Source organism: Sander vitreus, chromosome 11 (assembly GCF_031162955.1).
Source record: "Sander vitreus isolate 19-12246 chromosome 11, sanVit1, whole genome shotgun sequence".
NCBI classification, from domain to species: Eukaryota; Metazoa; Chordata; class Actinopteri; order Perciformes; family Percidae; genus Sander; species Sander vitreus.
In genome coordinates this window covers 20,601,161-20,625,668 of record NC_135865.1, presented here as the reverse complement: position 1 = coordinate 20,625,668, position 24,508 = coordinate 20,601,161, and the positions used below count along the sequence as shown (strand labels likewise).

General features: G+C 40.6%; 2 protein-coding genes across 2 annotated transcripts; one reads left to right on the top strand and one right to left on the bottom strand.

The window, feature by feature from the left end:
- The first annotated feature begins 762 nt into the window (after positions 1-762).
- dcbld2 (discoidin, CUB and LCCL domain containing 2) lies at positions 763-20,800 on the top strand. Its single transcript, XM_078262241.1, has 15 exons — positions 763-1,122; positions 3,450-3,674; positions 5,192-5,329; positions 11,069-11,120; positions 11,203-11,275; positions 13,409-13,542; positions 13,733-13,773; positions 14,139-14,354; positions 15,090-15,214; positions 15,746-15,893; positions 15,999-16,145; positions 16,237-16,330; positions 16,403-16,452; positions 16,543-16,677; positions 18,722-20,800. Exons 1-15 carry the CDS (start codon positions 1,020-1,022, stop codon positions 19,138-19,140), a joined length of 2,100 nt encoding a protein of 699 aa, XP_078118367.1. The 5' UTR covers positions 763-1,019; the 3' UTR covers positions 19,141-20,800.
- Positions 20,783-24,304, bottom strand: tmem30c (transmembrane protein 30C). The gene is made up of 7 exons (XM_078262242.1): positions 23,977-24,304; positions 23,587-23,703; positions 23,173-23,280; positions 22,460-22,550; positions 22,216-22,362; positions 21,913-22,125; positions 20,783-21,713 (listed from the first exon to the last, which is right to left on the bottom strand). Exons 1-7 carry the CDS (start codon positions 24,172-24,174, stop codon positions 21,526-21,528), a joined length of 1,062 nt encoding a protein of 353 aa, XP_078118368.1. The 5' UTR covers positions 24,175-24,304; the 3' UTR covers positions 20,783-21,525.
- Between the last annotated feature and the right edge of the window lie 204 nt (positions 24,305-24,508).

The following is a 24,508-nucleotide window of genomic DNA, read 5'->3' as shown; positions in this document are numbered from 1 at the left end:
CTATCTATCTATCTATCTATCTATCTAAGGCAGTGAATTGAAGACTTTTTTTTTTAATATACGTAAGTACAAAATATTGCAACAAGTATTTAAGCAGTGGTACATTTACTCAAGTAATGTACTTAAGTACAATTTTGAGCACGGCTACTTGGACTTTAATTCCATTTCCTGCTACTTTATACTTCTACTTCACCACAATTCAGAGGTAAATATTGTACTTTTTACTCCACTACATTTATTTGATACCTTCAGTTAGGCCACTTTGCAGATCCAGATTAATAATACAAAATTCTATCAACAAATAAATGATGATGTATTATTATGACTTTATTGATCTATTCACAAGCTACCTGTCAGTATAAGCTAGTGAAAAGCTGCAACAATAAATTAATGTGTATTTCAATGCATCAATAATTATAATTCAATAATATAATTACAATATTCTGAAACGTGCCATTCTGCATCAGGAATAATTTGGTACTTTAAATGTGGATGCTAGTACTTTTGTACTTTTACTAAAGTAAAATTGTACTTGTAACAGAGTATTTCTACACTGTGGTGGTATTGCTACTTTTATTTAAGTAAAAAGCTGAGTACTTCTTCCACCACTGTTTAAAAGTGACTTTGAATGGGGTGTAGGCATGGATGTATTAAGAGAAGGAGAAGAAGGGTGTAGGTGGATCTGGAATCATTCAGACCACTTGGGGGACTCGGGTATCCCAGTCCCAGATCAGGAGGAGGAGCCTCGGCGGAGGAAGTAGCTCCACAGCTTGGCTGTGTGTGTGTGTGTGTGTGTGTGTGTGTGTGTGTGTGTGTATATATGTGTATGGAGCACTTTCATAGTGAGTGTCGCCAACCACTGGATTGTTAAAACGACAAGCAAAAGACATCCTCGGGAGGAAACCACACGCGGACTCGCTCTCGAGGATTAGTTTTTGTATTTCTCCCATCATCGGTACAGGTTAAAGCCGTGCAACCGGTCCAGAAGCGAGCATTATGCATTCAGACTGCAGGCTGCTATGGGCAGAGCGGTAATGGTGGGCAGGGGACCGACAGGGGCCGGGGTTCTCGTCCTGTCGATTCTCATCATTCTCACCACGGAAGGCTGTCGAGCGCAGAAAGGTTGGTGCCACACAGCTGCGGTGACAACTGGAGGAGCAGAGTGTGTAACAACCGCAGCGACATGCGGCCATGCTGGTTTTTAAAGCGTGAACACGGATGTTTTAGGTGTTTAGAGATGATCGTAAGGCAACGGTACATTGTTATTGTCCTCCAAACTTAAAACCTACCTTACATGGCCGTGTGTACGTGGAGTTCCGCTTAGTTTACACCGAAACGCCGCCGCCCGTCACTGTGAAAGACGGGTGTAGTAAAACCAGGCAAACCGGTTCTAAAAATTTTTTTTGCTTGTGAAGGAATAACGGCTGCTTGGTTAATCAGTTGCCTGCTGAATTAACGTGTGGCTTTAAGTGATTTGTTAAACGTTTAAAGTCACAGTATATCACTGATTTGCGTTTCCCGATAAGATAGCTACCTTTTAAATTGCCTGCTTTTTTTTTAATGGAGTCTGGGTTTAAGAGACAACCGCACACTTAGGAGCTTTAGGCCTTTTTTTCTCGTTCCAGGTAGCCCATGTATACCCAATATACCGTGAACTTACTACTACAATCACGGCAAGCTCAATGTGTTTGGTTGTTTTCGGTTTATTTTACACCACGTTGCACCTAAATACGAATATTTAGTAGGTTTTTTTGGAGCCCACAGCCAACCTCAGGTGGTGAGAGATTGGGGGTGGGGTAGCAGTGGGGGTATGACTGTAAACACGTGGACACAGTAACTAAATTCTACATGAATTATAACTGTTTTTCACATTAAGTATCTCGTGGTATTTTGTGTGATGACATACATCTTCTGAGTAGGTCTGATTGATGATGAAACCGTAGGGTAGATTCTAGTTGTATTCTGGTTTGTTTTTCAACAACAACAACATCAGGAAGGTAATCTAAACTCCTGTGAATGCCATGCAGTTGCTCAGTATTTGTGAGTCAGAGTTGAGGGAAGCAGCTTTGTTTTTGTCCTGTCCATCTGGATAGTGTCCACTGAGAGGCTCTTGCATAACTCCAGGCCCACAGAACATCCACTTAGCACCATGAAGCGTGACTGAGTGTTATCTTCCACAGCATCAACACACACAATGTCTCAACTTTCTGACAGCTCAGAGGACACAAAAAGCAAACGTAGCCTTTAAAAATGTCTATGGTCATACCTTTTTTTTTTTTAAATTGAATTTAAGATGCGTTAAATCATCTTAAACTTTCAGTATGTGGTATGAGTAATTATTTCAGCTCCAATCCAAAGCAATTTATAGTTGTCTCCCGCCACATTCACAGTCAGTTGGGGGTTGTGTCTTGCTCGAGGACTCTGCAAAACAAGAGTTGAACCACCAACTCCGATTTATGGCTGAAATCACTCTGATCACCTCAGCTATAGTTGCCCCAAATATCACTAAAATTTCACATTTAACAGATGGAAAGGCCAATTTTAGTGAAAGCCAACTACATTTTACTATAATTATTTGTTGTATTAAGAAACAAAAAACAAATCTGCAAATATACAAAACTGTGTCAAAGAAAAGAAAGTAATGTTTGGATTTCTTACACTGCCTAATCCCTGGCTGTGTGTGCTAAAGGAAACTAGTGTTGCTGATGTAACATTTATAGATGCACTAGGACAGGCACTGTTCTCTTAGATAGATCCCTCTTAACAGATGGTAGTCTTAGTGGAAAAAAATACAAGAACCTTATAGATATAGGTGGTGTTATTCTATATTTTTCTTAATTGTCAGCAAAACCCATGAAAAAAGCTAAACTTGCATGACATTAGTCTGTGTCTGGTATTCAGTATTGAAGACATCCATCTTTTAAAATGTAACAAAAAAAAAAGGCTTAGTAATTTCTTAAAACAGCTTTGTTGTATTATTAAGAACGTATTTGTTGGAGACTATTTTCAGCTGTGGATTAATACACATTTACTCAAAATAAACTACAGTGCCTACTGTATGTGTAGTTTGTTGTAATGAAGGAACATGTCCCCTAGTGTGACAGTGTGGCTCAGTGGTTGTTTTTGACAACAATGGAGGTCTGTGGCTACACATGGATCAATTAATTGTTGGTTTTGGTCTTTTCATGGGATCTGTTGACAATAAGATGAATAAAGAACGGCTCCAGCGGCATACTCAAACCCTCTGCTAGTAGACACACTGCATTTGAATGAAAGGCTAATGAACAGTGTTTCAATTTGCATATTTTTGGTGATTATTTGGCTCATAAATCTTGAGTTAAACAAAACTCTTCTGGTTCGTCTTTCCTGTTTCCATCATGTGTGTGCTTTTATTAGCGGCATCCTTTTCCCCCCCTCCCCTGAAACTCAGTGTTTGTGTTGTCCTGCAGGTGATGGCTGTGGCCCCAGTGTACTTGGCCCTAGCAGTGGGACTCTGTCCTCTCTGGGTTACCCGGGGACATACCCGAACAACACAGTGTGTGAGTGGGAGATCAGCGTGCCCCGTGGCAACAGGGTCCACTTTCACTTCGCCGAGCTGGACATAGAAGACAGTGACTGCCAGGTCAACTACCTCCGCCTCTACAACGGCATCGGACCCAAGAGGAGTGAGATTGGTGAGAGTGACGACCAGATACTAGACTGGACTTGAACTGAAGGGGGGTGCATTTCTTTCCAAAACCGACAAAATTCAACATTCACACTTCTCTTTTTTTATTTTTTATTCTTTACACAAATACCAATTGCAACCCTCTCTAGGATGACTTGCTTTTCACTCGGCATTCAAGCATGGGCGCTCAGAACAACTATACACACAACCACAACCTGGCCCATAGCCCTCTCCCAAGCTGTATGCATATCATTAGCTTCTTCACTGTGTATGTTTACATGCACAGAAGGAATCCAGTTATGTCAGGACGTATTACGATTTACTATTATACGTATTTACTGTGAAACCTGCATTACGTAGAGGCGTAAACGGCCTTCCTCCATGACCTCAAACATGCTTTTGAACCAAGGTTGTAATATTTATAATTTTATTAAAGATATATGACTGTGCAGCCCGAAGAGATACTTAACAGATCTTAACAAATAGCTCCAGTTAAGCTGTGGAAGCAGACTTCCAAGAAGAGTTTATTATTATAATTTTCAGCATTAGTCAGACTGCATTTTTGAGTTAACCTAATTAATTGAGTTTCATAAGCCTATATTGCTTGCATAATTTTCAGATGCCATAGAGCAGGATGTGTGTTAATTTACGCTAAACATTCAAATATTTTGGATACAAGGGCAAAGAGAAAATCATTGCTTTCACCCCTTTGCACTGTTTTCACTGTAATACTTTCTCTGTCGAAAGTATTTGTTTACACAATGATTTAAAAAAGAAGAAGAAAGAAAATCAAGCGGCTGCAGAAAGTTGACAATACCGGGTTACTCGAGTGCATGTAAACGCAGTGAAAGACATAGGCCACATGATTAAGCCTACAGTCACAATTGGTCTCATGCCAGAGTGCTGCAGGACACACTTCCAATAAGAGGTGCCCGTAATAAAGATTAAGCTAAATATTAGACCTACAGATGCACAGTTTAATACAAAACAAGCTGTGGTTGAGGAATTTACCTGGCCAGTTTAAAATGTGTATGGTGGAAAAAGATGTCCGCTTAAATAAATTGGGGAAAATGTTTGATCTGATTTCTGCAGGGGAAATCTTAATTCACTTTGAGTCTGTTTCAGGTGATTTGAATGAATAAAATAGGACATATGAGTACAAAATTATATATTGAAATGCTCTAGGTGTAAAAGTACACTCCAGGGTATCTGCAGGATTTGAAAAATGAAGAAAAAAAAACATTGAATTTAGGAATTAGTTTCCTCAAGAAAAGGCCTTACAAGGTATTAAAAAGTCATGCATTGTGACAAAAGCCTTGTAAATGTACTCTTGCCTGCCATTAGCCCAGTTAGTTACACCAACCACTAAACAAGGATTCTTTAGACACTAAAACCTAATATAGCGTTTTGTTTTGTTCGATTTGTTGTTGTTTATGTTGATAGGCTTAAACTAAATAGGCTTGTATAACCAGACGCTCTTCTCTGTCCTGTACCTCCTGTGTCTCATCCTGTGCTATTTAATAGTGAAGTACTGCGGTTTGGGTCTGAAGGTAAAGGAGCTGATTGAGTCCACTGGCAACCAGGTCACTGTCCAGTTCATGAGTGGGACCCACCACACCGGACGTGGATTCTACCTGTCCTACTCCACCACCGAACACACAGGTAACAAGTTCTCAGCTCACTCCACCTGTCTGTGTGTTTACTGTAATCCCAGCCTGCAGGGCCGGGGTAATGGTGAGCTTATTTATGTTTCTGTTTTGGCCCTTGGTATAAGAGCTGCTTTGGAAACTGTTTGTTCCATTCTGCACCACCTCCGTAGTTTTGTCTCTCCATACGTCAGCTTTGGATTCAGTAAAAAACACTCTTGTCTGTAGCTTGCCCACTGTGCAGTTGGGGGTTTTCTGAAGGTTCATAGTCGAAGGATTTGTAGAAGTTCCTGCATCCGTGTTTCAACCTGTGCTAGGATGTTTTTTTAAGTGTGCACTTATTTGGCAACATAAGTGTACTTTAGGTCTTAGTTCTTATGTGTGGTGGTATTACAGTGGCCTGAGGTGAAACGTAAAAGAAATCATGCTGACATGATTGCTGACAATACTTTTTTTTTTAGGTGAGATGGAGAGTGAAAACTGTAAACTACTCTCTCTGTTTGGGATCTGTTTGTGTTGACTGCATCTTGGATCAGGTCTAGTTATTCTTGGGTAAATTAGGATCAGGTCTGACTGTCCTTCATCCATTCATCCAAAGTTCCCTTTGGATGAATTCAATGCAATTCCATTCAATACAACTTTATTAATCAAAAAGGCAATTTGATTTAGGCATCTTTTTTTATTTATTTAGGCAATTACTTAATGCATGTTGGTTAAGTAGGTTTTCCGTTGGTCCGTTTTGACCCCTGAGAATTTCTAACCCACATTGCAGGAAATGCATGTGTTTTAATAAAATGCTTTTGTATTTTTGTTTAGTTAATGTTTTGTCCAGTGTTGCTGTTCTTGCATGTCGGGGCCAACATAAACTACTGGATCCAAGATGATATACATTTCCAATTATCCTGTTAGCAAACAGTGGCTGCAGCTCATAAAAAAAAAAAAGAGTAACAGTTTAAAGATTACTTAAAAATGGAGAATTGTGTCTGCAGCTCTGTGATAACAGTGCTCGTGGCCAAATAAGAGGAGCATTTACAACGTGGTGTCTGCTCACCATTGCAGAGTGTATTTAAACACACAGAAGAGATAAAGAGCTGGTCTGATGTGAATGGTATTCTCTAATCAGCCTCATATCTGGAAGTCCAGCTGCAGTGTGCAGGGTCGTCATGCGAGTGGGCATCGGCCATCCTCTCAAATTATCGTTTTTCTCCCCTTTTAATGTGGGAACAGATGGTATTAAATACAGACGGGTGGCACCGGCAGGTGTGTTTTATATAACCTCGACTCAACCGTCAATGTGTCTGAGTCTGGGTTTTGTCACATTGCAGTTTTACAGTTCTACATGTCTAGGTGAAAATGGTGAATTGTTGTTGTTTTATTGTTACTGTATTTGTGGTTTAAGTGGTTTTTTACTTTTGGTAAAAGATGGCAGAGAGGGATAGAGGAGAACACGGACAGCATGAAGCCATTTGAAAGGAAAAGGAACCAGAGGAAGTGAAAGTAATTGAGAGAAATGGAAAGTAATACTATTTTGTGGTTTTATATTAAGACTAGAAGCTGTTAACCTTTTCTTTACTGTGACTTCATAGTATCGAAGAAGTGTGTTATGAAGCCCCTTTCAGACACACATCCCCTTTTAAGTTGGTCTGATGGCAAATTAACTTGTTTATCTAGTCTGTATCAGCGCCTTTTACCTAGAAGTCACAATGGCAGTCTTACCAGTTCGGTAGAAACATTTCCCTATCACTTTCAACACGTCTTAAGTCTGAATTGAATGTCGTCAGATTAACACCTTGTTGCGCCTTCTAAGATCACTGTAGTACATTTATTATCTCACTCACTATCTCTTCTGCACAAAGAAAATAAAACAATACATTTTGATAAACTAACAGTGAATGAGACAATTTAAAGTTCTTTAGGAGGAACTTCTCATATCAGATCAGTCCTATAATAAAAAGCAGTGTTTCCTTTTTAGGATTTTATTTAGCAGTGGGGGCAGGTCTGTCCGAACAACAACCCAACTAGACGGGCCCAATAACCTCTGAATAGTGATACTTGTTAAATTGTGAGCGGCATTATGCATTATGTTGGCAGGATAATTTAAAAGGCAACCGCGACTACATTTTTTGTACAGCCCTATTTCTGATACCGTGGTGGCAGAAATTTTGCCATGGTGGGCCGCCACTACAAAATCAACATAGAGGACACACTGAAAAGATATTAAATTTACAAAAACATAGACCAGAGAAAAGCAGCAAATTTTCACGTTTTGATGTGCTGGACCGAGAAAATCTGGGCATTTGTTTTCTTGAGTAATCGCTAGAATGAATAATCAGCCATCAAACTGGGACCTACAGTACAGGTGACACACTGATCTCTCTGAAGCCACAATACACTTAATAAAAACTGTGCCAATGCATCCTCTGAGTTTTGGTACGTTTTACAAAGACAAACGGCAGACTTCTCTAATCAGTGTTTCATGTCTTTACACAGATGACGTCAGAGGACCTTTGCATAAATAAAACACAGTGGGGAAAATAGTTGTCAGATATGATCAAACTATAAGTCAAGTCTCTTTCTTTCACAAGAATATTGTAGCTACTGTATGTTATAGTCTGAACCAGATTCTTGAATGCATTTGATCTTAAATAAGAATGTTGTAACTGTGTGGTTGTAATTTTAGAAGGACGTGCTTTGTCATGTGGAACATTTTCAGATAAACAGATAATTGAAGCCACAAGAAGAGGGAGGGCAGTGACGTGTGTGCAGGAGAGTAATATTTCTGTCTGTGTGGTCATCGCAGTATGACTGAATTACATTGAAAACAACAAACAACTGATGTGTGTTTTTTGACGAGCGTAGGAGGACAGTTTGCACAGCTAAGTAAATCCGTCACCATGGCGACTTGCGGTGGTTAGGGGGGTATTAGTCAGTTTGACTCACTGGTTGGTTTCCCAGATAAATGGGCCTTTTGATAATGTGGCGGCGACTCACCGAGACTGACCACCACCGCAGGGGTTACATAGTGTTTCCAGGAGTCCACATCATCCTGTTGGACATATGTGGTGTGTCTCATCACTGACCACGTTTTCATGCACATAATATTCGGGTTTTTGCCCTTACTCCAAAAAAGACGATATTCAGACTAAGCTGTTTAGATGACTAATGAAAATGAATATTCCACTAGTATTTCCTGTTTACATGCAGGCGTGCAAAATAGAATTATTTCAAATTTTTTAAACCGGCGGCGGACACATTTGAACCGTGCGAACACAGGCTCCCTCTTTCATTGCTTTAACGACCTTCTTGAAAAGGTTGGTGATGCAATGTTTGCGCATATCCAAAAACCTGTTGATATCCAAATCTTTCATAATGATTAAAAGTAGCCGTGTTTCTCCTACCGAACAGAAATGTCGGCTTTTCTTTTGGGCATGCATCTCTACTGCAGCCTTGCAAACTGTTGGCTAGTTGGTTTGTGTACAACAACCATAGCAACGCACAGAGCTGACCGTAAGCTTTAAACAGGCAAAAGGCTGTAAACTGTTGCAAACTTTGGTAAAACCCCTGATTGAGATACATATTCCGAATGCGCTGTATACATGTCCAAAGAATGCTTCTAAAACCTGAACAATACCGGCATACCCCACGTCTTACTAAAATGCTGTATTTGGAAAGAGGGCTTATTCGGAATATCCAAACGGAATATGCTGTTTACATGACCCGTTTCAAATTCGGAATAATGTCTTATTTGGAATAATAGTGGAATATTAGTTTGCATGTAAACATACTCACTGAAACACTCATGTCATTTAGTAAGGAACCCCCAAACACACACCCACACACGTTTGTGTTGTAGGACTTTGATGTGTTTGGTGTTGAGCTGAACAAAAGGTCAATTGTGAATATTTTCATGTATGATACTAAACTTAATATGTCATCGGGTTTTTAACTGTTGGTCAGTTTGAATGTGTCAACGTGGGCTTGTTTTCTGACATTTTACCGACCAAATGGATTCAGATAAACTTGATCAATCACTTCAGCTTTAGAAAATAATTAGAGGTGAAAGGATTAGTCGAACAATCGATTAGAAAAACAATCGGCAACTATTTTGATAATTGATGAATCGTTTCAAACATTTTTTTAAAGGTGCAATATGTAATACTGACAGCTAGTGTTTAAAATAGTTACTGCAGTACAAATTCAAAATACTGAGAGAGTTGTCTCCCCCGCCCCCTCCTCCCCAGACTCGAAGTTCACGGAGGTTGCCAGGCTGAGACCGCAGCATCCACAACAAAGTTGCTAGACAATTGTCTCACATAGCCAGACATGACTTCACAGCACACTGGAGTAGCTAACGTTAGATGCTGGCTACATTGACAGTCATAGAAGCCAGTGCTCATGCAGAGCTCTGTACCCAACTGACACTTTTTTGGCTTAGAATTACGGTAGGAACCACTAAAAACACAACAACCTTGCCGTCCTCTCCACCCAACGGACAGACACACTTCCTATGCTTAGAATTATGGTAGGAACCACTAAAAATAACACTACCTTGCCGTCCTCTCCACCTGACTGAACACACTTTTATTGGCTTAGAATTACGGCAACAATCGCTAAACACACTGCAAACTCATGGCCCTCTCTTCCCAATTTATAGCCCCCCTCTCTTGGCTTAAAATAACTCGTGCCCCGCTTGCCTAGTCCTCCGGTAACGTTAGCAGTTAACAGGGTTAGCATGGCAGTGTTAGCCAGGACCAGTCGGGATCACTTTACTGGCTGTGTCTCAATTTGTTTTTGCGAGTAACCAACTCGGGTACTCTAGCTATATAATTCAATGTGAGTACACAAATGTTAAAATTGCATAAAGTGCCCGTCCCTTGTAGCCGGAATTAGCCTGAAGCTAATGCTTACCTGTTCAGGAGGAAATTAGCCAACTTGGCGTCCTTTTGGGTTCGAAGCTGTCTCCATCTTTCAAATACATCTTCAATATTTACCCGGGGTTTGTAATGTCTCTGGTCACGCAATTGTTAGAAACATGCCAGTTTTGTTTAAAGTTGGGTAGAATTTATCTCCGTTGATCTCGTTTGTTTGTTTGCTGCTTTCATGGCTGTACTAACATTACAGCTGTAGCACGCTGGGTTTACGTTTTTACAGGTATATCTGGCAACCTGGCCTGGCTGTCAAACTGGGCAGTTGATAACAACACACAAACAGAAATTCCGTCACGGAAATTTCAAAAGGACAAAATACTGGCATTTGCATTGTTGTCAGAAAAGATAGTATTTCAACTTAGCATGTTTCCTTAATATCTGATGACGCACTGGGGTCATTTTTGATTTACAGTGAATAAATTAGACATTGCACAAGCACAAATGGTAAAAATAAATAAATTAAAAGCCAAACCTTTTTTCAAATGTGAGGACTTTCTGCATTTCTCTGATTTATGTTGAATATCTTTTGTGTTTTGGTTTTTCCCTATTTTGTGACATTTTATAGTCACCAGATTAATTTATAATTTAATCAATAATGAAAATAATTGTTAGTTGCTGCCCTAGTTGGAAGAATTACTTTCAGTCAAGCTAATTGTAAAATCCTTCTGTGGGACAATCTGCCCAATTTTGACAACTACTCTTCATTACTTTAAATTGGAGGTTGTTGTGCTGCCAGAGAGAGAGAGAAACAGATAGAGAAAGGGGGGAGGGGTTAGCAGGAGAGTGCAGAGAAACTTGTTCTGACATTCTTTGTTTGTCTTTTGCAGATCTAATCACCTGCCTGGACAAAGGGACTGATTTCCCCGAGGCAGAGTTCAGGTAAATAGCGTTTTCCTTTGTGCAATTTGTGCAGTTATCTTAGTCCGATATATTTATTGTGTGTCTCTCTCTTTCTTCTTAGTAAATACTGTCCAGCAGGCTGCTTGACATCTACCGAGGAGATTTCTGGAACTATACCTAATGGATACAGAGAGGTGAGCACATACAGTATGCATGTGTTTTTCTTTTTGTGGTGTCCTCTGCATTCAATTTTCAGGTGAGTCATGGTGCCCTGTGGTTTCGTGCTGTTTGGCCACGGTTACCCCACAGGATCCACCAGACTGTCAGCATTTGCTTACTCATGTTTTCATGGCTTTGCTCCCATTATTTTTCTCTTTTTGCCACCATCCATTACTTTGCTGCAAGTCTGCACATCTTTCCGTTTGATTCCTCTTTTTCTTCCTTGTGTAAACGTGCCTCTGGTCCATGGTATGTCCTGAACTGATGACCTCACAGCACCCCCGCTGCGCGTGAAGTCATGGGCGCCGAGTCTCTGGCTGATGACTTCATGCTCGGAGCTCTGGGTTTTGTTGAAGGGAAAGAGGGAGGGAGGGGTGTTGCTGGCTGATGGGAGGACAAGGAGGAGTGTTGGGGTGTGCTTCAGGGAGTAAGGTGCCCCACAGGAACAGAGGAGGGGCAGGGTCAGCGGGTGAAAGGGTGAGATAATAGTTTGGCTGAAAATAATAAGCCTCTAATCCAGTCCAGCTGCAAGAGGGCGCTGAGCAGAGCTGTGTGTTGAGTGTGCGAGACAAAAAGCTGGAGAGTGAGTCAGTGTGAGGGATAAGCTGCATCTCACTTTGTTTTTTTTTTTATCTGGTGTTTCTTACTGTGATCCATGTACTGGTTTCTATATTTCCACATCCCACATATCATACGTTTCATGTGTGGTTTCCTCTGTTGGAGGCAGGGTGCAGTGGTTTTGGGGCAAAGCTTTGTGTTAGTGGTTTGGTATGGCGCTCTTTAGGAAGTGGTGTGTGTTTTTGGGAAGTTTAAGAGTCACAGGGCATGTGTTGATTGCTTGTGGCAGCATTTGACTGCTGTGCATGTGTGTGCGCGAATACATGTGCTTGTCACTCCATGGGTCACCAGAGTTTTCCCACAACCTTGTCCGCTGTGAATTCCAGTGTGGGTCTTTTCCAGTAATAAAATTCCACCTCACTCAACCAGCTGTTCACGGGAAGAAAATCATGACCAGAGTGGAATCAATTTTTTTTTTGTCCATTTTTCAGTGATGTGGCAGCAGGTTTGGACAGGAATGCAGCCAGCAGTGAATCATTACAGTCGGTGCCCCTCAGTATCTTCTCTACAGAGATGTGACCTCATGCTGACTCATCTTTTTTTCTTTTTTTTAATCTGCCACTGTCCTGAAGGTTAAGAGCTTGTTCTTTTGTAATCACACTATCAGCACTGCCTGTTCCCGCACGAGCTCCCCTGCAAACGCTCCTAGTGTTTTAGGAACTCTGCAGCGTCACCTGCATTTCCACCACAGAGACCTAGCTCCAGTTTTGATTTCCACAAAAAAATCTTTATGCGCCAAATATTTTAACTCAAAAAATCCAGAGGTATCACTCCTGAAGGGTTAGGGGTGGACGATGAATATATTGATATTGGATATATATGCCATGGTACATTTTCTGTAAAATAGTTTGGCTGTTCTGCAATTACTTGTTAGTTATTGTCAACATACACTGATAACAATACATCTATTATCTGCAAGCTAATATAGCTGGCAGATTTATTGGTCTAGCTCTGAAGATAACCAGACAAGAATGATTGGTTCAGCAAATTTTAGCTCATTGAGTTCAAATCAAGCTACTGTAGTTTAATGCAAAAATGGTATGGGATCCAATATGACCATTAAGCAGTCCTGACCATTGATTTACAACTTTGCCCACAATGGTCTTAACACCCACCCACGTGCATGTTTAGCATTCACTCAGGCTGCAAAAGTAAGCACTGGTATCAACATTTGGACTTGGGGTGGGACTTTCTTGTGATGTTGATGTTAAAGCAAAGTTAAGCTTTTTGGCGATGTCCCTTACTACTCCGGTACGTCTTACACAAAAGTATATTACAAAGAGCAACACAGTGACCGTGTTGTTTTGTCTCGTGCAAAAAGTGTTTTAATCAAAGTCGTGACTTTTAATCTGTTTATCAGTCTAATTTGCCTAATATTCCCAGTTCGTCAGATGTGGGGGAAATAATTGGCTTTAGTTTGTTGTAATGGAAGTAGAAAAGTGCATAACCAGCATACCTTAACTTATCTCATCTTTCCGTTCATTCTGCAGTCCTCTCCTGTGTGTGTGGCAGCCGTCCATGCAGGTGTGGTGTCCAACGCTGTGGGAGGGAGGATTAGCGTGGTCAGCAGCAAAGGCATCCCTCACTACGAGGCCACACTGGCTAACAATGTCACTTCCACTGGGTAGGAGAGTGTTAGTTGTGAATCTTGGATCAATTAGAATCATATGTTTATAAAAAAAAAAAACCACAATGCAAGAAATGGTTGAAAATCATATTGTGAAAAATACTTGTGGTATATTGGTTTTTTTTTTTTTTATTATTATTATATACATCATGTGATCTATGTTCCTCTTATTCACTTCTCTCCTCAGAGGAACTTTGTCCAACAGCCTCTTCACCTTCAAGACCAAAGGTGAGTTTTCTTTTTTTCTGAAGCACCATCTGGAGCTGTAATAATTTTGTCCTGTAAATGTAATTATTACTGTCAGCATCTGTAATTTGGAATTGAGTGTAAATCTGGCTGTAATGTCCCAATGTCCGTTATTTTTATTAGTCTGCAGCACAAAATCTGGAGTAAATTACTTTTTTATTTTATTTTATTTTTTACAAATGCTCACAGTTCAAATTTGATTGATGTTATAATCTGACTCTACATTTCTAATGCTGCTAAAGGAATTACATACTAACTTTTAAAATATATTAATTAAGGCCTTTTTAAATCTTTCAGTTTCCTAAACATTTTCTAGTGTTATAATGATGGCCTCTCTGTGCTTGCAGGCTGCTATGGAACGCTTGGTTTAGAGTCTGGTGGCGTTGCGGATACTCAGCTGTCTGCTTCGTCTGTGTGGGAGTGGAACAACATCATTGGTCAGCACAGTGAGTGGGCGCCATCAGGGGCACGTCTTAAAAAGACGGGACTGCCCTGGGCATCTTCTCAGAATGACCAGCAGCAGTGGCTGCAGGTCGATCTCAAGAGGGAGAAGAGGATCAAAGGTACACGACTACATACTGTACATTCATATTCAAACACTTGCTGAAATTACTAAACACTAAAACCACTTTATTTTAAATTGGCTGTAAGCCTAGAATAAGGCTCTCTAGCAAATGCTCCCTTATGTTATACCACACCTATAATGATTTTTAGTTGTGTTAGCAGCTCTAGGGATGGAAAGGTCAGTAGGTCAAGCCACTACTTTGGTCCAGACTGAACTATCTCAACAACTATAAGATGGATTGTCATGAAATGAACAGACATTGATGATGCCCAGAGGAAAAATTCTTATGAATCTGGTCACCCCCTGACTTTTCCTCTAGTGCCAGCAGCAGGTTATTTTTGGCTTTTAGTGCAACATATGAACAACTATTGAATGGACTGGCATTACATTTGGTACAGACAATCGTGCTCCCCTCAGGATGAATAATAATCACTCGGGGGATCCCCCGACTTCTCATCACCATGATCTGGTCAAAAATGATAATTTGTCCATCCAATACTTGACCAAAAACCTTGGCTTGTGTTAAGTGCTAATAAGCACATGTTGGCATGCTAACATGCCAAACTAAGATAGTACAATGGCAAACATTACACCTGCATCAGCATGTTAGCATGCTGACATTAGCATTTAGCACTGTTGCTAAGTACAGCCTCAGATTTACAAGCAAAGCGTTTAAACTTTAAGTGGAGCCAACTGTGCATTATCTTAATGTTCCTACTGTCCGTTCATCTAGGTATCATCACCACTGGCTCCACCCTACGAGAATACCAGTACTATGTTACAGCCTACCGGGTCGTGCACAGTAACGATGGCCAGCAGTGGTACATCTACAGGGAAGCAAATTCTACACAAGACAAGGTAATACAAGCACCAAATCAATAAACCCCATTGGCGCAACAATTACGTCATGGGCTTTTAGTTTGTTTTCCTTCAAATTAGTGCAAATGGACTAAAATATGTCACTTTAGAAGGCTGCAGGGGCTCCTACTTGGACTGTTTCCATAGCAACTGGTATTGACTAAGAGATGTTTATGGCAGGAAATGATAGCAGTCAGTGGTTTGAGTTAAGTGCTGTGGTAGACAAGCCAGGACACTTGGGTATTAATAATACATGGATATGGATTTAGTGGCTGGGTTGTTGGGATGGAACTGCTGTCTACGAGCTGCTTTCTGCTGGGATTCTCACAGGCTCTTATTGTGTGGAGGAAAGTAGTTATTAGCTTGCCAAGTTGGAAAATAATCACCTTTTTTATAGTGCATTTGTTTGGTCCGAAACAAGAAGCTGAACTCTTTATTTTTTTTGGTTTTTTTTCTAACTACTACTACTGGGCTACAGTTTGGTTTACATCTTTGGCACAATTAAGATAGTTTGTTCTCATTTTATGTTAGATTTTCCAAGGCAACATCAACTACCTGCATGAGGTGAGGAATAACTTCATTCCCCCAATTGAGGCCCGGTATGTGAGGATAAATCCAACCCTATGGCACCAGAGAATTGCTCTTAAGTTGGAGTTGCTTGGCTGCCCAATAAATGCAGGTAGGTGGAAAGGGTTGCTTCGTAGATAAACAAATATCCCTACAAAGAGAATTATAAGCTCCTACTCCAGTTGTAACTTTTCTGTCCTAAAAATGTTTTTGACAGGTTGGCCGAAACCAGAGCCGAGGTCAAGGTTGCCCACCTCTCGTCATACTCCACCTCCTGTGGGTACAAAACGCCCCCCTCATCTTGGCCAAACCACACACACCCCAGACATCAGAAACACCACTATGCCTCCTCACACTGGCAAAGGTGCGTCATATTTTTTATTTATAAAAAGCTTGTTTGATCCCTAATAGAGACATTTGTCATCTGATGTTTATTGTCATATTTCTGCTACTAGATGTGGCGATGGCAGCAGTTCTGGTGCCTGTTTTGGTCATGGTTCTGACTGCTCTCATCTTGATTGTGGTTTGTGCTTGGCACTGGAGGAACAGGTATGCATTTTCATTATCATGCAATAAAAAAAATCCCTTTGAAAACTTGACATTATTTTTCTCTCTTCGTAGGAAAAAAAGTTCAGAAGGAACATATGATCTCCCTCACTGGGACCGCACAGGTATGTAATCTGTCTGCAGCACAGGCCGATAGATATGTATGAGTTTCGCTGGTGCAACTCACTGTGTATCTCATTGTGCTTCTGCTGCAGACTGGTGGAAAAGCATGAAGCAGCTGTTGCCCTCCAAGATGGTGGAGACCGAGGATTCAGTGCGGTACAGCAGCAGTGAGGTGGGCCGGCTAACAGGGAGAGGTGCTGTACCCAGACTACATGCTGAACCTGCAGGTAAATACTGTACATTGTGACTGTTCAAGTCACAGTGTTCGCCTTTGATTCTTTTCCTGCTTCCAACGTTAGTTAGCTACATGATTGCTGGATATACCAAACTAACTTTTCTTCACTCTCCTGGAGCATCGCGACTGTTGTGTGGAATAAGGTTGACGAAGAAAAGGCCCTACGCTTTTCAGTGTCCTATTATTTCGCTAAGAGGAAACTCAATAAAAAGCCATTTGCCAACACTAGATAGTATTAAGTTGCTGTGAGCTGTAGCCTACATTCAGCACTTCTAAACGGAGGCAGAACATAACATCGGGTTAATTAAGTCTACTGCTAACTTAAAACACAAATAACATTACTGTCGCCAAATCTCTCTCTCTCTCTCTATATATATATATATATATATATATATATATATATATATATATATATATATATATATATATATATATATATATATATATATATATATATATATATAGAGATGAGAGAGATTCTCTCTATATACACACACACACACATATCTTTGTGGGGACCTGTCATTGACATAATGCATTCCCTAGCCCCTTACCTTAACCATCACAACTAAATGCCTAACCTTAACCCTTATCCTCACGCTAACCATAACCTAATTCTAATCCTAAAACCAAGTCTTAACCCTCAAACCGGTTTTTGGACCCCACGAATATAGTTAAACAAGAACACATACACACACACACACAGAGACACACACAGAGACACACACAGAGACACACACACAGAGACACACAGAGACACAGTCCGGTTCTGGTGGTTGATGAACGCAGATATGTGCCGATTAGCTCTCTTATGGGCCGAGTGGGTAGCGCACTGCCATGATTCCATGACGCTAATGTCTGATTACGCCACATTTTCATTGTGATATTTTGTGATTACATTCTGAATCTGCAACGTTCCCTGTCAGGTAAGTCAGTAGTAGGCTATACAGTGGAGTTGCATATGAAGTAGTTTGGGGACCTTCTGTAAGTAATTTGGTGGTACAATTTGGTTTTGAAGAATTCTACAAGCAGCAATACCACAGGCCAAGTAATCGGCCCGTTCCAAACAGGCACATTTTCAACGGGCACTGTACTAGTTCATTTAATATGACATTACAGCCATCAATTGTTGCATAGTCGCACATTGCCAGACCTTCCTACACAACGCTGCAGAGGAGGGTCTGGCTAGTCCACAAAGCATTCCGGGATTGGTAGAAAAACGTGCTGTGGTTTATTGGCATTTCTTTAAACCAATCACAATCGTTATGGGCAGTGCTAAGCGCCGCACGGAGCCCCAGTTCCGCTGCAAAATAGCCTCAGGAAGGAACTTGTTTTGGTGTAACATTCAAAAGTTGTTTTAGTCGTGGAACAGAAAACTCAGATTGGACAGATAGTCTAGCTAGCTGTCTGGATTCACCCTGCAGAGATCTGTTAACCATTAGTCCTCATAAATCCACTGGAGTTTAAAATTCCAACACAAAGAAAGCGGAACAAAACGGACATCGGGCCGAAAAGAGTATAGACTAGAACTGTTATGCATACAAAATTGCGTGAAAACAAGGAATGTCATACAACTGTTTTCATTTGTTTGACACGGCTAGTCTTTGAGGTAAACGCCAGTAATATTTATGTTGACTGAAAATCTTCTATGAGGAAGGAAATGCAAAGTAATGTTTCTCCACAGAGTACCTTTTGCAGGCCTAACTAGTAACTGCTGAGCAAAGGTCAGAATTCTCTAAAAAGAGCTAGCTTTGACATTACAACCCAACACTAGCTTAAGATTATTGTTTACGGTTATGTTATAGCGTGATTTTAAAAACCTGGATATAGGTTAAGTTTGGCATCTGTGACACAAACAATACAGGGACCTGTTCATCAAAACATTGCTTTGCAGTGCAGGATTAGCCACAACCTCAGTGAGGTACCTTCTTCATGGTAAAATCATGGATGTTTTTGGGCACGATGCTGAGTGTTTGTAACCTATAAACTGTTAGATTATTAATTATTAATACACTATGACATGCTCTTTTTTTCAGAATATGCTCAGCCCCTGGTGAGTGGTGTTACGACTTTAGGTGCCCGGTCAACTTTTAAACCAGACGAAGGGCCCGATCCAGGATACTCAGATCCTGACCTGTACGACGCTCCCATCTCACCAGATGTGTACCACGCTTATGCAGAACCCTTACCAGCCTCGGGATCTGAATACGCCACACCCATAGTGGTTGATATGGGATGCCACCCATCAGGGGGCTCCTCTTTGAACCAGCCCTCCACGGTGTGTAGTTTCATGGGTGTCGGGCCGGCCTCCCTGCTCACGCAGACAGACGGTAGCCATTCAGGGAGGACGGCTTATGATACACCCAAGAATGCCACTGGACAGGTCACACCCACTGAGGATCTGACCTATCAGGTACCTCAGAGTAGCACTCAGAAGCCAATGGGAAAGAGCTGAAGAGCCTGGATGCACATAGCCTTAATCTGCCCCAACACAACCCAACATACAAAGATTAAATGGTTGTTAACGGAGGAGGTGGAGGTGTGAACCTGTGAGCCCTGGAGCTTGGGCTCCAGTCTTGAATGAACACTACCTTAGCTTTAGATTCATCTGGAGATGTCTGTATTGCCTAAACGATTCTGCATGGCCACAATCTGCTTGTGTAGTGCCATTACAGTCCTATCACTGAAACCACATAGATGAATGTGTTAGCGCCAGGTGTGAGAGGCGGGAGGTTGGAGGGATGGATTGACGGAGGGAGTCTGAAAAGGAGAAAGCTGACTACTAACTGATAAAGACTTTGTCCCTGTTCTGTGATCCTAAGTAGTTCTTGCATTTTGTTAAACTGTGATTTCCATTATTTTTCTGTTACATACTGAACCAACTGAAATGTACCTGATGATTTACATTCATCAACTCTAAAGGGTTCTCTTACGGAATGAACTGCATGTTGCATTAAGTAACCCACATCCCACAGTCAATGAATTCCTCCTTTCTAGAGAAACTCTAGTTTTCCATGGTACGTTTGTGTCTTACTTTGTATAAAAAGCATGACTTGAAATTGTGTATAATTCTAGTAATCCCATTACTGCAAACCTCTCAAAAGATGATTTACTGATATTTATTTTTATTTCACATCCTGCTGATGAGGAGAAACTCTTATTGAAACTAGCCCACCACTACCCTTACTGATTACACATCAAATAATTGTGGTTGCACTGTTGTGGACACCTAAATGACAATAAGTAGTTTTTGTTTTTAACCTTGTCAGATGTTGTATGTTAACTTGAAAAGGCTGATCGGGAAGATCAATCCATTGAACTTCACAAAGAGAAGATACTTTTTGTAATATCGAAGACCAAATGTTGCCTCTTTCTGTTTATGCAATGTTAATTCACAACCGAAGCAACTTTCACAATTGTGACAACAGCGCCGTTTAGCCAAATAAACATTAAAGCAGTCTTAATGTAGGGGAACAAAAAAAATTTGTTGATGTCCTAGCAAACAGAAAGGTACAGAGAAAAGAGGTAAATGGGTTAAATCAGTTACAGCTGATAATTTCATAGTTTCCTGCGTGTTTGTCCTGAACTTTTAAGATGTTATGCGTGCATCATGGTGATTGTCTCGTGTTTAATGGGCGTTTGATCTGTCCTAACTGCATTTGAGTGTTCTTTCTTGTATCAATGTGCATCAACATCTGTATGTGTAGTAAGCTGTTTCGATATTTCAGTCCTGTGTTTTAGTTTTGTTTATTTTGTGGACAGGTTTTGATGCGGCTTATAGTTGTATTATAGGATGTGTTCAGTCATTGTCTGGAGCACCAGTTAGACTGCATTCCTCTCCTGTCCCACCTGTGGTACTAATCTGACCGAACACTCTGCCACACTGTGGCAGCAGTGCAGATGGAGAAAAAAATGGAACGAGCTGCTTTATAACTTTACAGAATAGCAACCTCACCTGGTTGAAGGTGTTATTCACACAGCTGTGCCACCGATTGTGCTCAATAACCCAAGGCGATCTACATCAGAGTTTTGGTGCTCCCTGGTCACAGAGGGATTGTGTTTATGTGGCTCTCACTGATTGTATATAGAGAAATAAAAAGTTTTTAAAAAGGAAATGTTTTATTACTATCTTCAGCTGTTGTCATAACAATATTACAGACATGTTAACATACAGCACAGAGCTAGCATGGCTGTAGACTCTTGTATTGTGCTATTAAACATTCATTTTCAGCATTGGCACTGGCTCACCCTTGTGCTGTAATAACCCGTATCCACAAATTACAATTTAGCTTAAGAATCAGAATTACAGGGTTCGTCTGACAGTTGGTGTTCTGCATTTTATTTTTTATAAAAAGTTTAGTTTTTCCACTTAGCATTCACTGAAACAGGAAATGCAGCCTTAACACCACAGTGACTGGATTTTAATTCATTTTTAATGTAATAATTCTAATATATCATGTTAAATAATTACAGTACATGAACAAAATGGTGTGTATTTAAAGAATGCAAAGGTTCAAGTAAAATTATCACAAAGAAAGCTTGAAGCCTGTGATAACACCCCTAGCTTTCAGTGTGTTCTTTAGAGCAACATAAAAAAAAAAAAACGTGGGTCATTTAAATGACAGGGAAAGTCATTTTCCAGATGTCAAACTTAATTCTTCATTGGTTCTCCAACATATGAATTTGCTTTAACCATTCTCCTTCATGTGCTTGTATTAATGTTATTGTCATTTCAGATTAGTTGTCTCTTTAAAACAACTCCAAAGTAGCATGACAATTATCATTTTCAGGTGCTTGTGAGATTTTCACTCCTCAGCCTCCCAGTGCACGTCTTACTCCTTCATTCTTCCAATCTTTTTCCATTTTTCCCAAACTTCCACCATGCCACAGTGAGAATGATGGCTGTCAATAGGATCAGGCAGCTGGTTACGAGGTAAGCAATGGGCAGGAAATGGTTCTGACCTCCAAACCAGGTCAGCGTGGTCAGCACCACTTCCTTTCTGCCTCGGAAGTACTGCACAGGGAAGTCTGGGAAGGCAGATGTCAAGGCTGAAAATATGTGATCACAAAGAGAAGCTCAATGGCAAATAGCCGGCCTGTTGTCTTAAAAAAGTCCCTGTGTTAAACCGTTTAACAGATAAGACAAAGGAAACTAATGCACACAATAGGACATGTGCCCACGCCAAAGTTCCCATGAAAGACATCTCTGATAGCAGTGAAAGGATACTGTAGGATATGTTGATGGTGTAATTCCCTACAGGCAGACCCTTAGTAAAGGGCTGTTTGGCTCTGTATAAAACCCCATAGAGCTTCTTGAAGTTGGGGAAGGCTGCCTCTCTCATCCATACGATCAGGTCATCATTGATGAAGCCGTTGTTGGTCGGGTCGAGGAGATCAAGCTCGTACACAGGCTTTTGCCAATACAGAGGCCGTGCTGTGCCTACGTAGTAATCACAAATCAGACATTATGAATGATACTGGTTTTTATACTGTTTTTGTGTTTCATTAAAAGGTTTTATCCTTCATTTACCTTCAAATACTTGAGCCAGGGTCATGTTGTCATTCTTCGGGTTGCGGTACTTGACATTTTTGTCCGTGTACCAGGTGATGCCCTTCCGTAACAGAGGGACCAGAATTGAAGGACCACTGGACCCATGATAGGTCAGAGTGAAGGAGTCTGGGAGAAAAGATGCGAGTTTAGAGGCCAGTGTGAGTGGGAAATAAAGTTGAGGATGGATGTGATGATTGATGTGCGTGTTATGAGTGGTGCTTACCATTGAAGATGCTGTTGGCCACAGCCCCACAGGGGGCAATGGGGAGACCGTTTGGGTCTTTCATAAATGGCTCGCAGTATGAACTCGGGTTCTAGTCAGGAAACAAGGTTAATGGTGAAACTCGGGAAGATAATTTTGCAATACAATTTCACATTTAATCATGTACTGTACTTCAGTACAGTTTTAAGGTACTTAATACTTTGTACTTCACTACATTTCAAAGAGAAAAATCGTACTCTTTACTCCACATTTAGGACAGCTGTAGTTTGTAATTACATTCAAGATTCAGGTTTTACATGCAAAACATGTGATCAGTTTACAATATATGATTTTATTTTATATATTATACTACCCAACAGTATATAAAGTTGGTAAAATTAGCTTCATCTCCTAGTTGAACAAGTTGAACAAGCTATTAACACAATCATTTATCAGTAATAATTAAACAATATTAACACTAAGGGGCCATTCTGTTGCATAAATGCTACTTTTACTTCTGCTACTCCAAGTACACCTTGCTGTTAATACTTACGTACTTTTACTTAAGTAAAATACTTCCTCCACCACAACATCAAAAGGCAAACAAATCAGTGTACTATTTCAGTTTCAAACAAGCTATCTGAGGGCATTTATTGTCGGTATTTTATGTCGACATCAAATACTGACAGTAAATAATGAGTCTAAACAATGTTATTGTGATAAAATAAAGCTACCTTTAAGTTTGTCTTCCTACCAATCATCTGTCCATCATCTCTGGAGTCCATGTATCTGCGGAGGTTCTGATGGAAGTTTTGGAGGCCATAGTAGAAAAAGACATCTCCCTGGAACAGCAGCAGGATACATATCATTAGCAGAGATGTGCTTGTCAGGCTGAATTCTGTATTTGACTTTAATATTTACAGGATGGACCAGAAATAAAAGCACTGCAAATGGAGCTTGGATATCGAGTGTGAAAGTTAATACTTGACCTTGGAATATAGCAGTTTTACAGAATAATCTTAACTTACGGTCCTCTTAGAAGCTTTTTCAGAGCTTTCAACCATACTTACATTACTAGGTGTCTAGCAAAGGCTTCCAAGTGAACCGAAAGTTGATAATGCTTTGTCACACTATGTTGTCAAACTTACCTTCAATGCTTTCTTAATGGGAAACACAACTGTGCAGGTGCAGGTTTGGGCTGCATTGCTCACATTTTTACGCTTTTCAAAACACATGTCACATGTCCCCGCCTCTGTGTAGTCCAACTGAAAAGACAGGAGAGAGTTAATTAGAGTAGAATAAATTGCAAATAAACGGTTACTGTTTACTGAACTCAAAACACACCCTTGGATCTTTCCTCTCTTTGTCACTCCCTTTTTTTTATTGCACAAGAGGGCATTCGGTCTCTTCCTCTCTCAGTCTCTCTCGCTCTCTCTCTCTCTCTCTCACTCACACAGTATTAAACTACAAATATTTCCACATACTAAAAAAGCAATAATAAATAAGCAAGTGCAATTTTCAGAAACAACCACACTCACCTTTATTTCATGTGTACTCTGCACTGTAAGAAGCAGCCATACTCCCAGCAGCATACATATCAAAGCCATTAAGTAGAAGAAGGGCAGCACAGTGGGAGCTGTTAGCATGGGAGACCATGCAGGTAACCTCTGCTGTTTGAAAGCTGAGTTGTCTGGCCTCCGAGCCAAGGGCCCAGACTTGCCCTTCACTTTGCCCATGAGAGGGACCTTCGGTTATGGACAGAAGAGGAACGTAAACAGCTGGAGATCCAGAAAGTGTGTCAGAGACTGTGCTGCTCTATCTTCTCTTCCGGTTCTTTTTTTCAGTGATATCTCCCTGCGCACACACACACTCTGCTTGCCAAGAGATTTTCCCAGCAGGCCTTGCAAGGCGGGGGAGACTGTTGTGGCCTGTTACTTATTAACCACAATCCTTTACTTAACTACCTCTTTCTGTTTTCTGATACTTCCATTTTTCTTTGTGGTTACATTGTGCTTCCTTCCTACGACAAACACAAGTTCCTTTTTATTCACGTTAACATGACACAGATGT

Bases quoted from the DNA above. Each gene is read 5' to 3' on its own strand.
- dcbld2 (XM_078262241.1), top strand. From the start codon at position 1,020: ATGGGCAGAGCGGTAATGGTGGGCAGGGGACCGACAGGGGCCGGGGTT. The intron at 11,121-11,202 runs GTAAATAGCGTT...CTTTCTTCTTAG, and splicing joins TTCCCCGAGGCAGAGTTCAG to TAAATACTGTCCAGCAGGCT. The intron at 15,894-15,998 runs GTAGGTGGAAAG...TGTTTTTGACAG, and splicing joins TGGCTGCCCAATAAATGCAG to GTTGGCCGAAACCAGAGCCG.
- tmem30c (XM_078262242.1), bottom strand. From the start codon at position 24,174: ATGGGCAAAGTGAAGGGCAAGTCTGGGCCCTTGGCTCGGAGGCCAGAC. The intron at 23,704-23,976 runs GTGAGTGTGGTT...CTGTCTTTTCAG, and splicing joins AGAGTACACATGAAATAAAG to TTGGACTACACAGAGGCGGG. The intron at 21,714-21,912 runs GTATCCTTTCAC...CTGCCTTCCCAG, and splicing joins CACCATCAACATATCCTACA to ACTTCCCTGTGCAGTACTTC.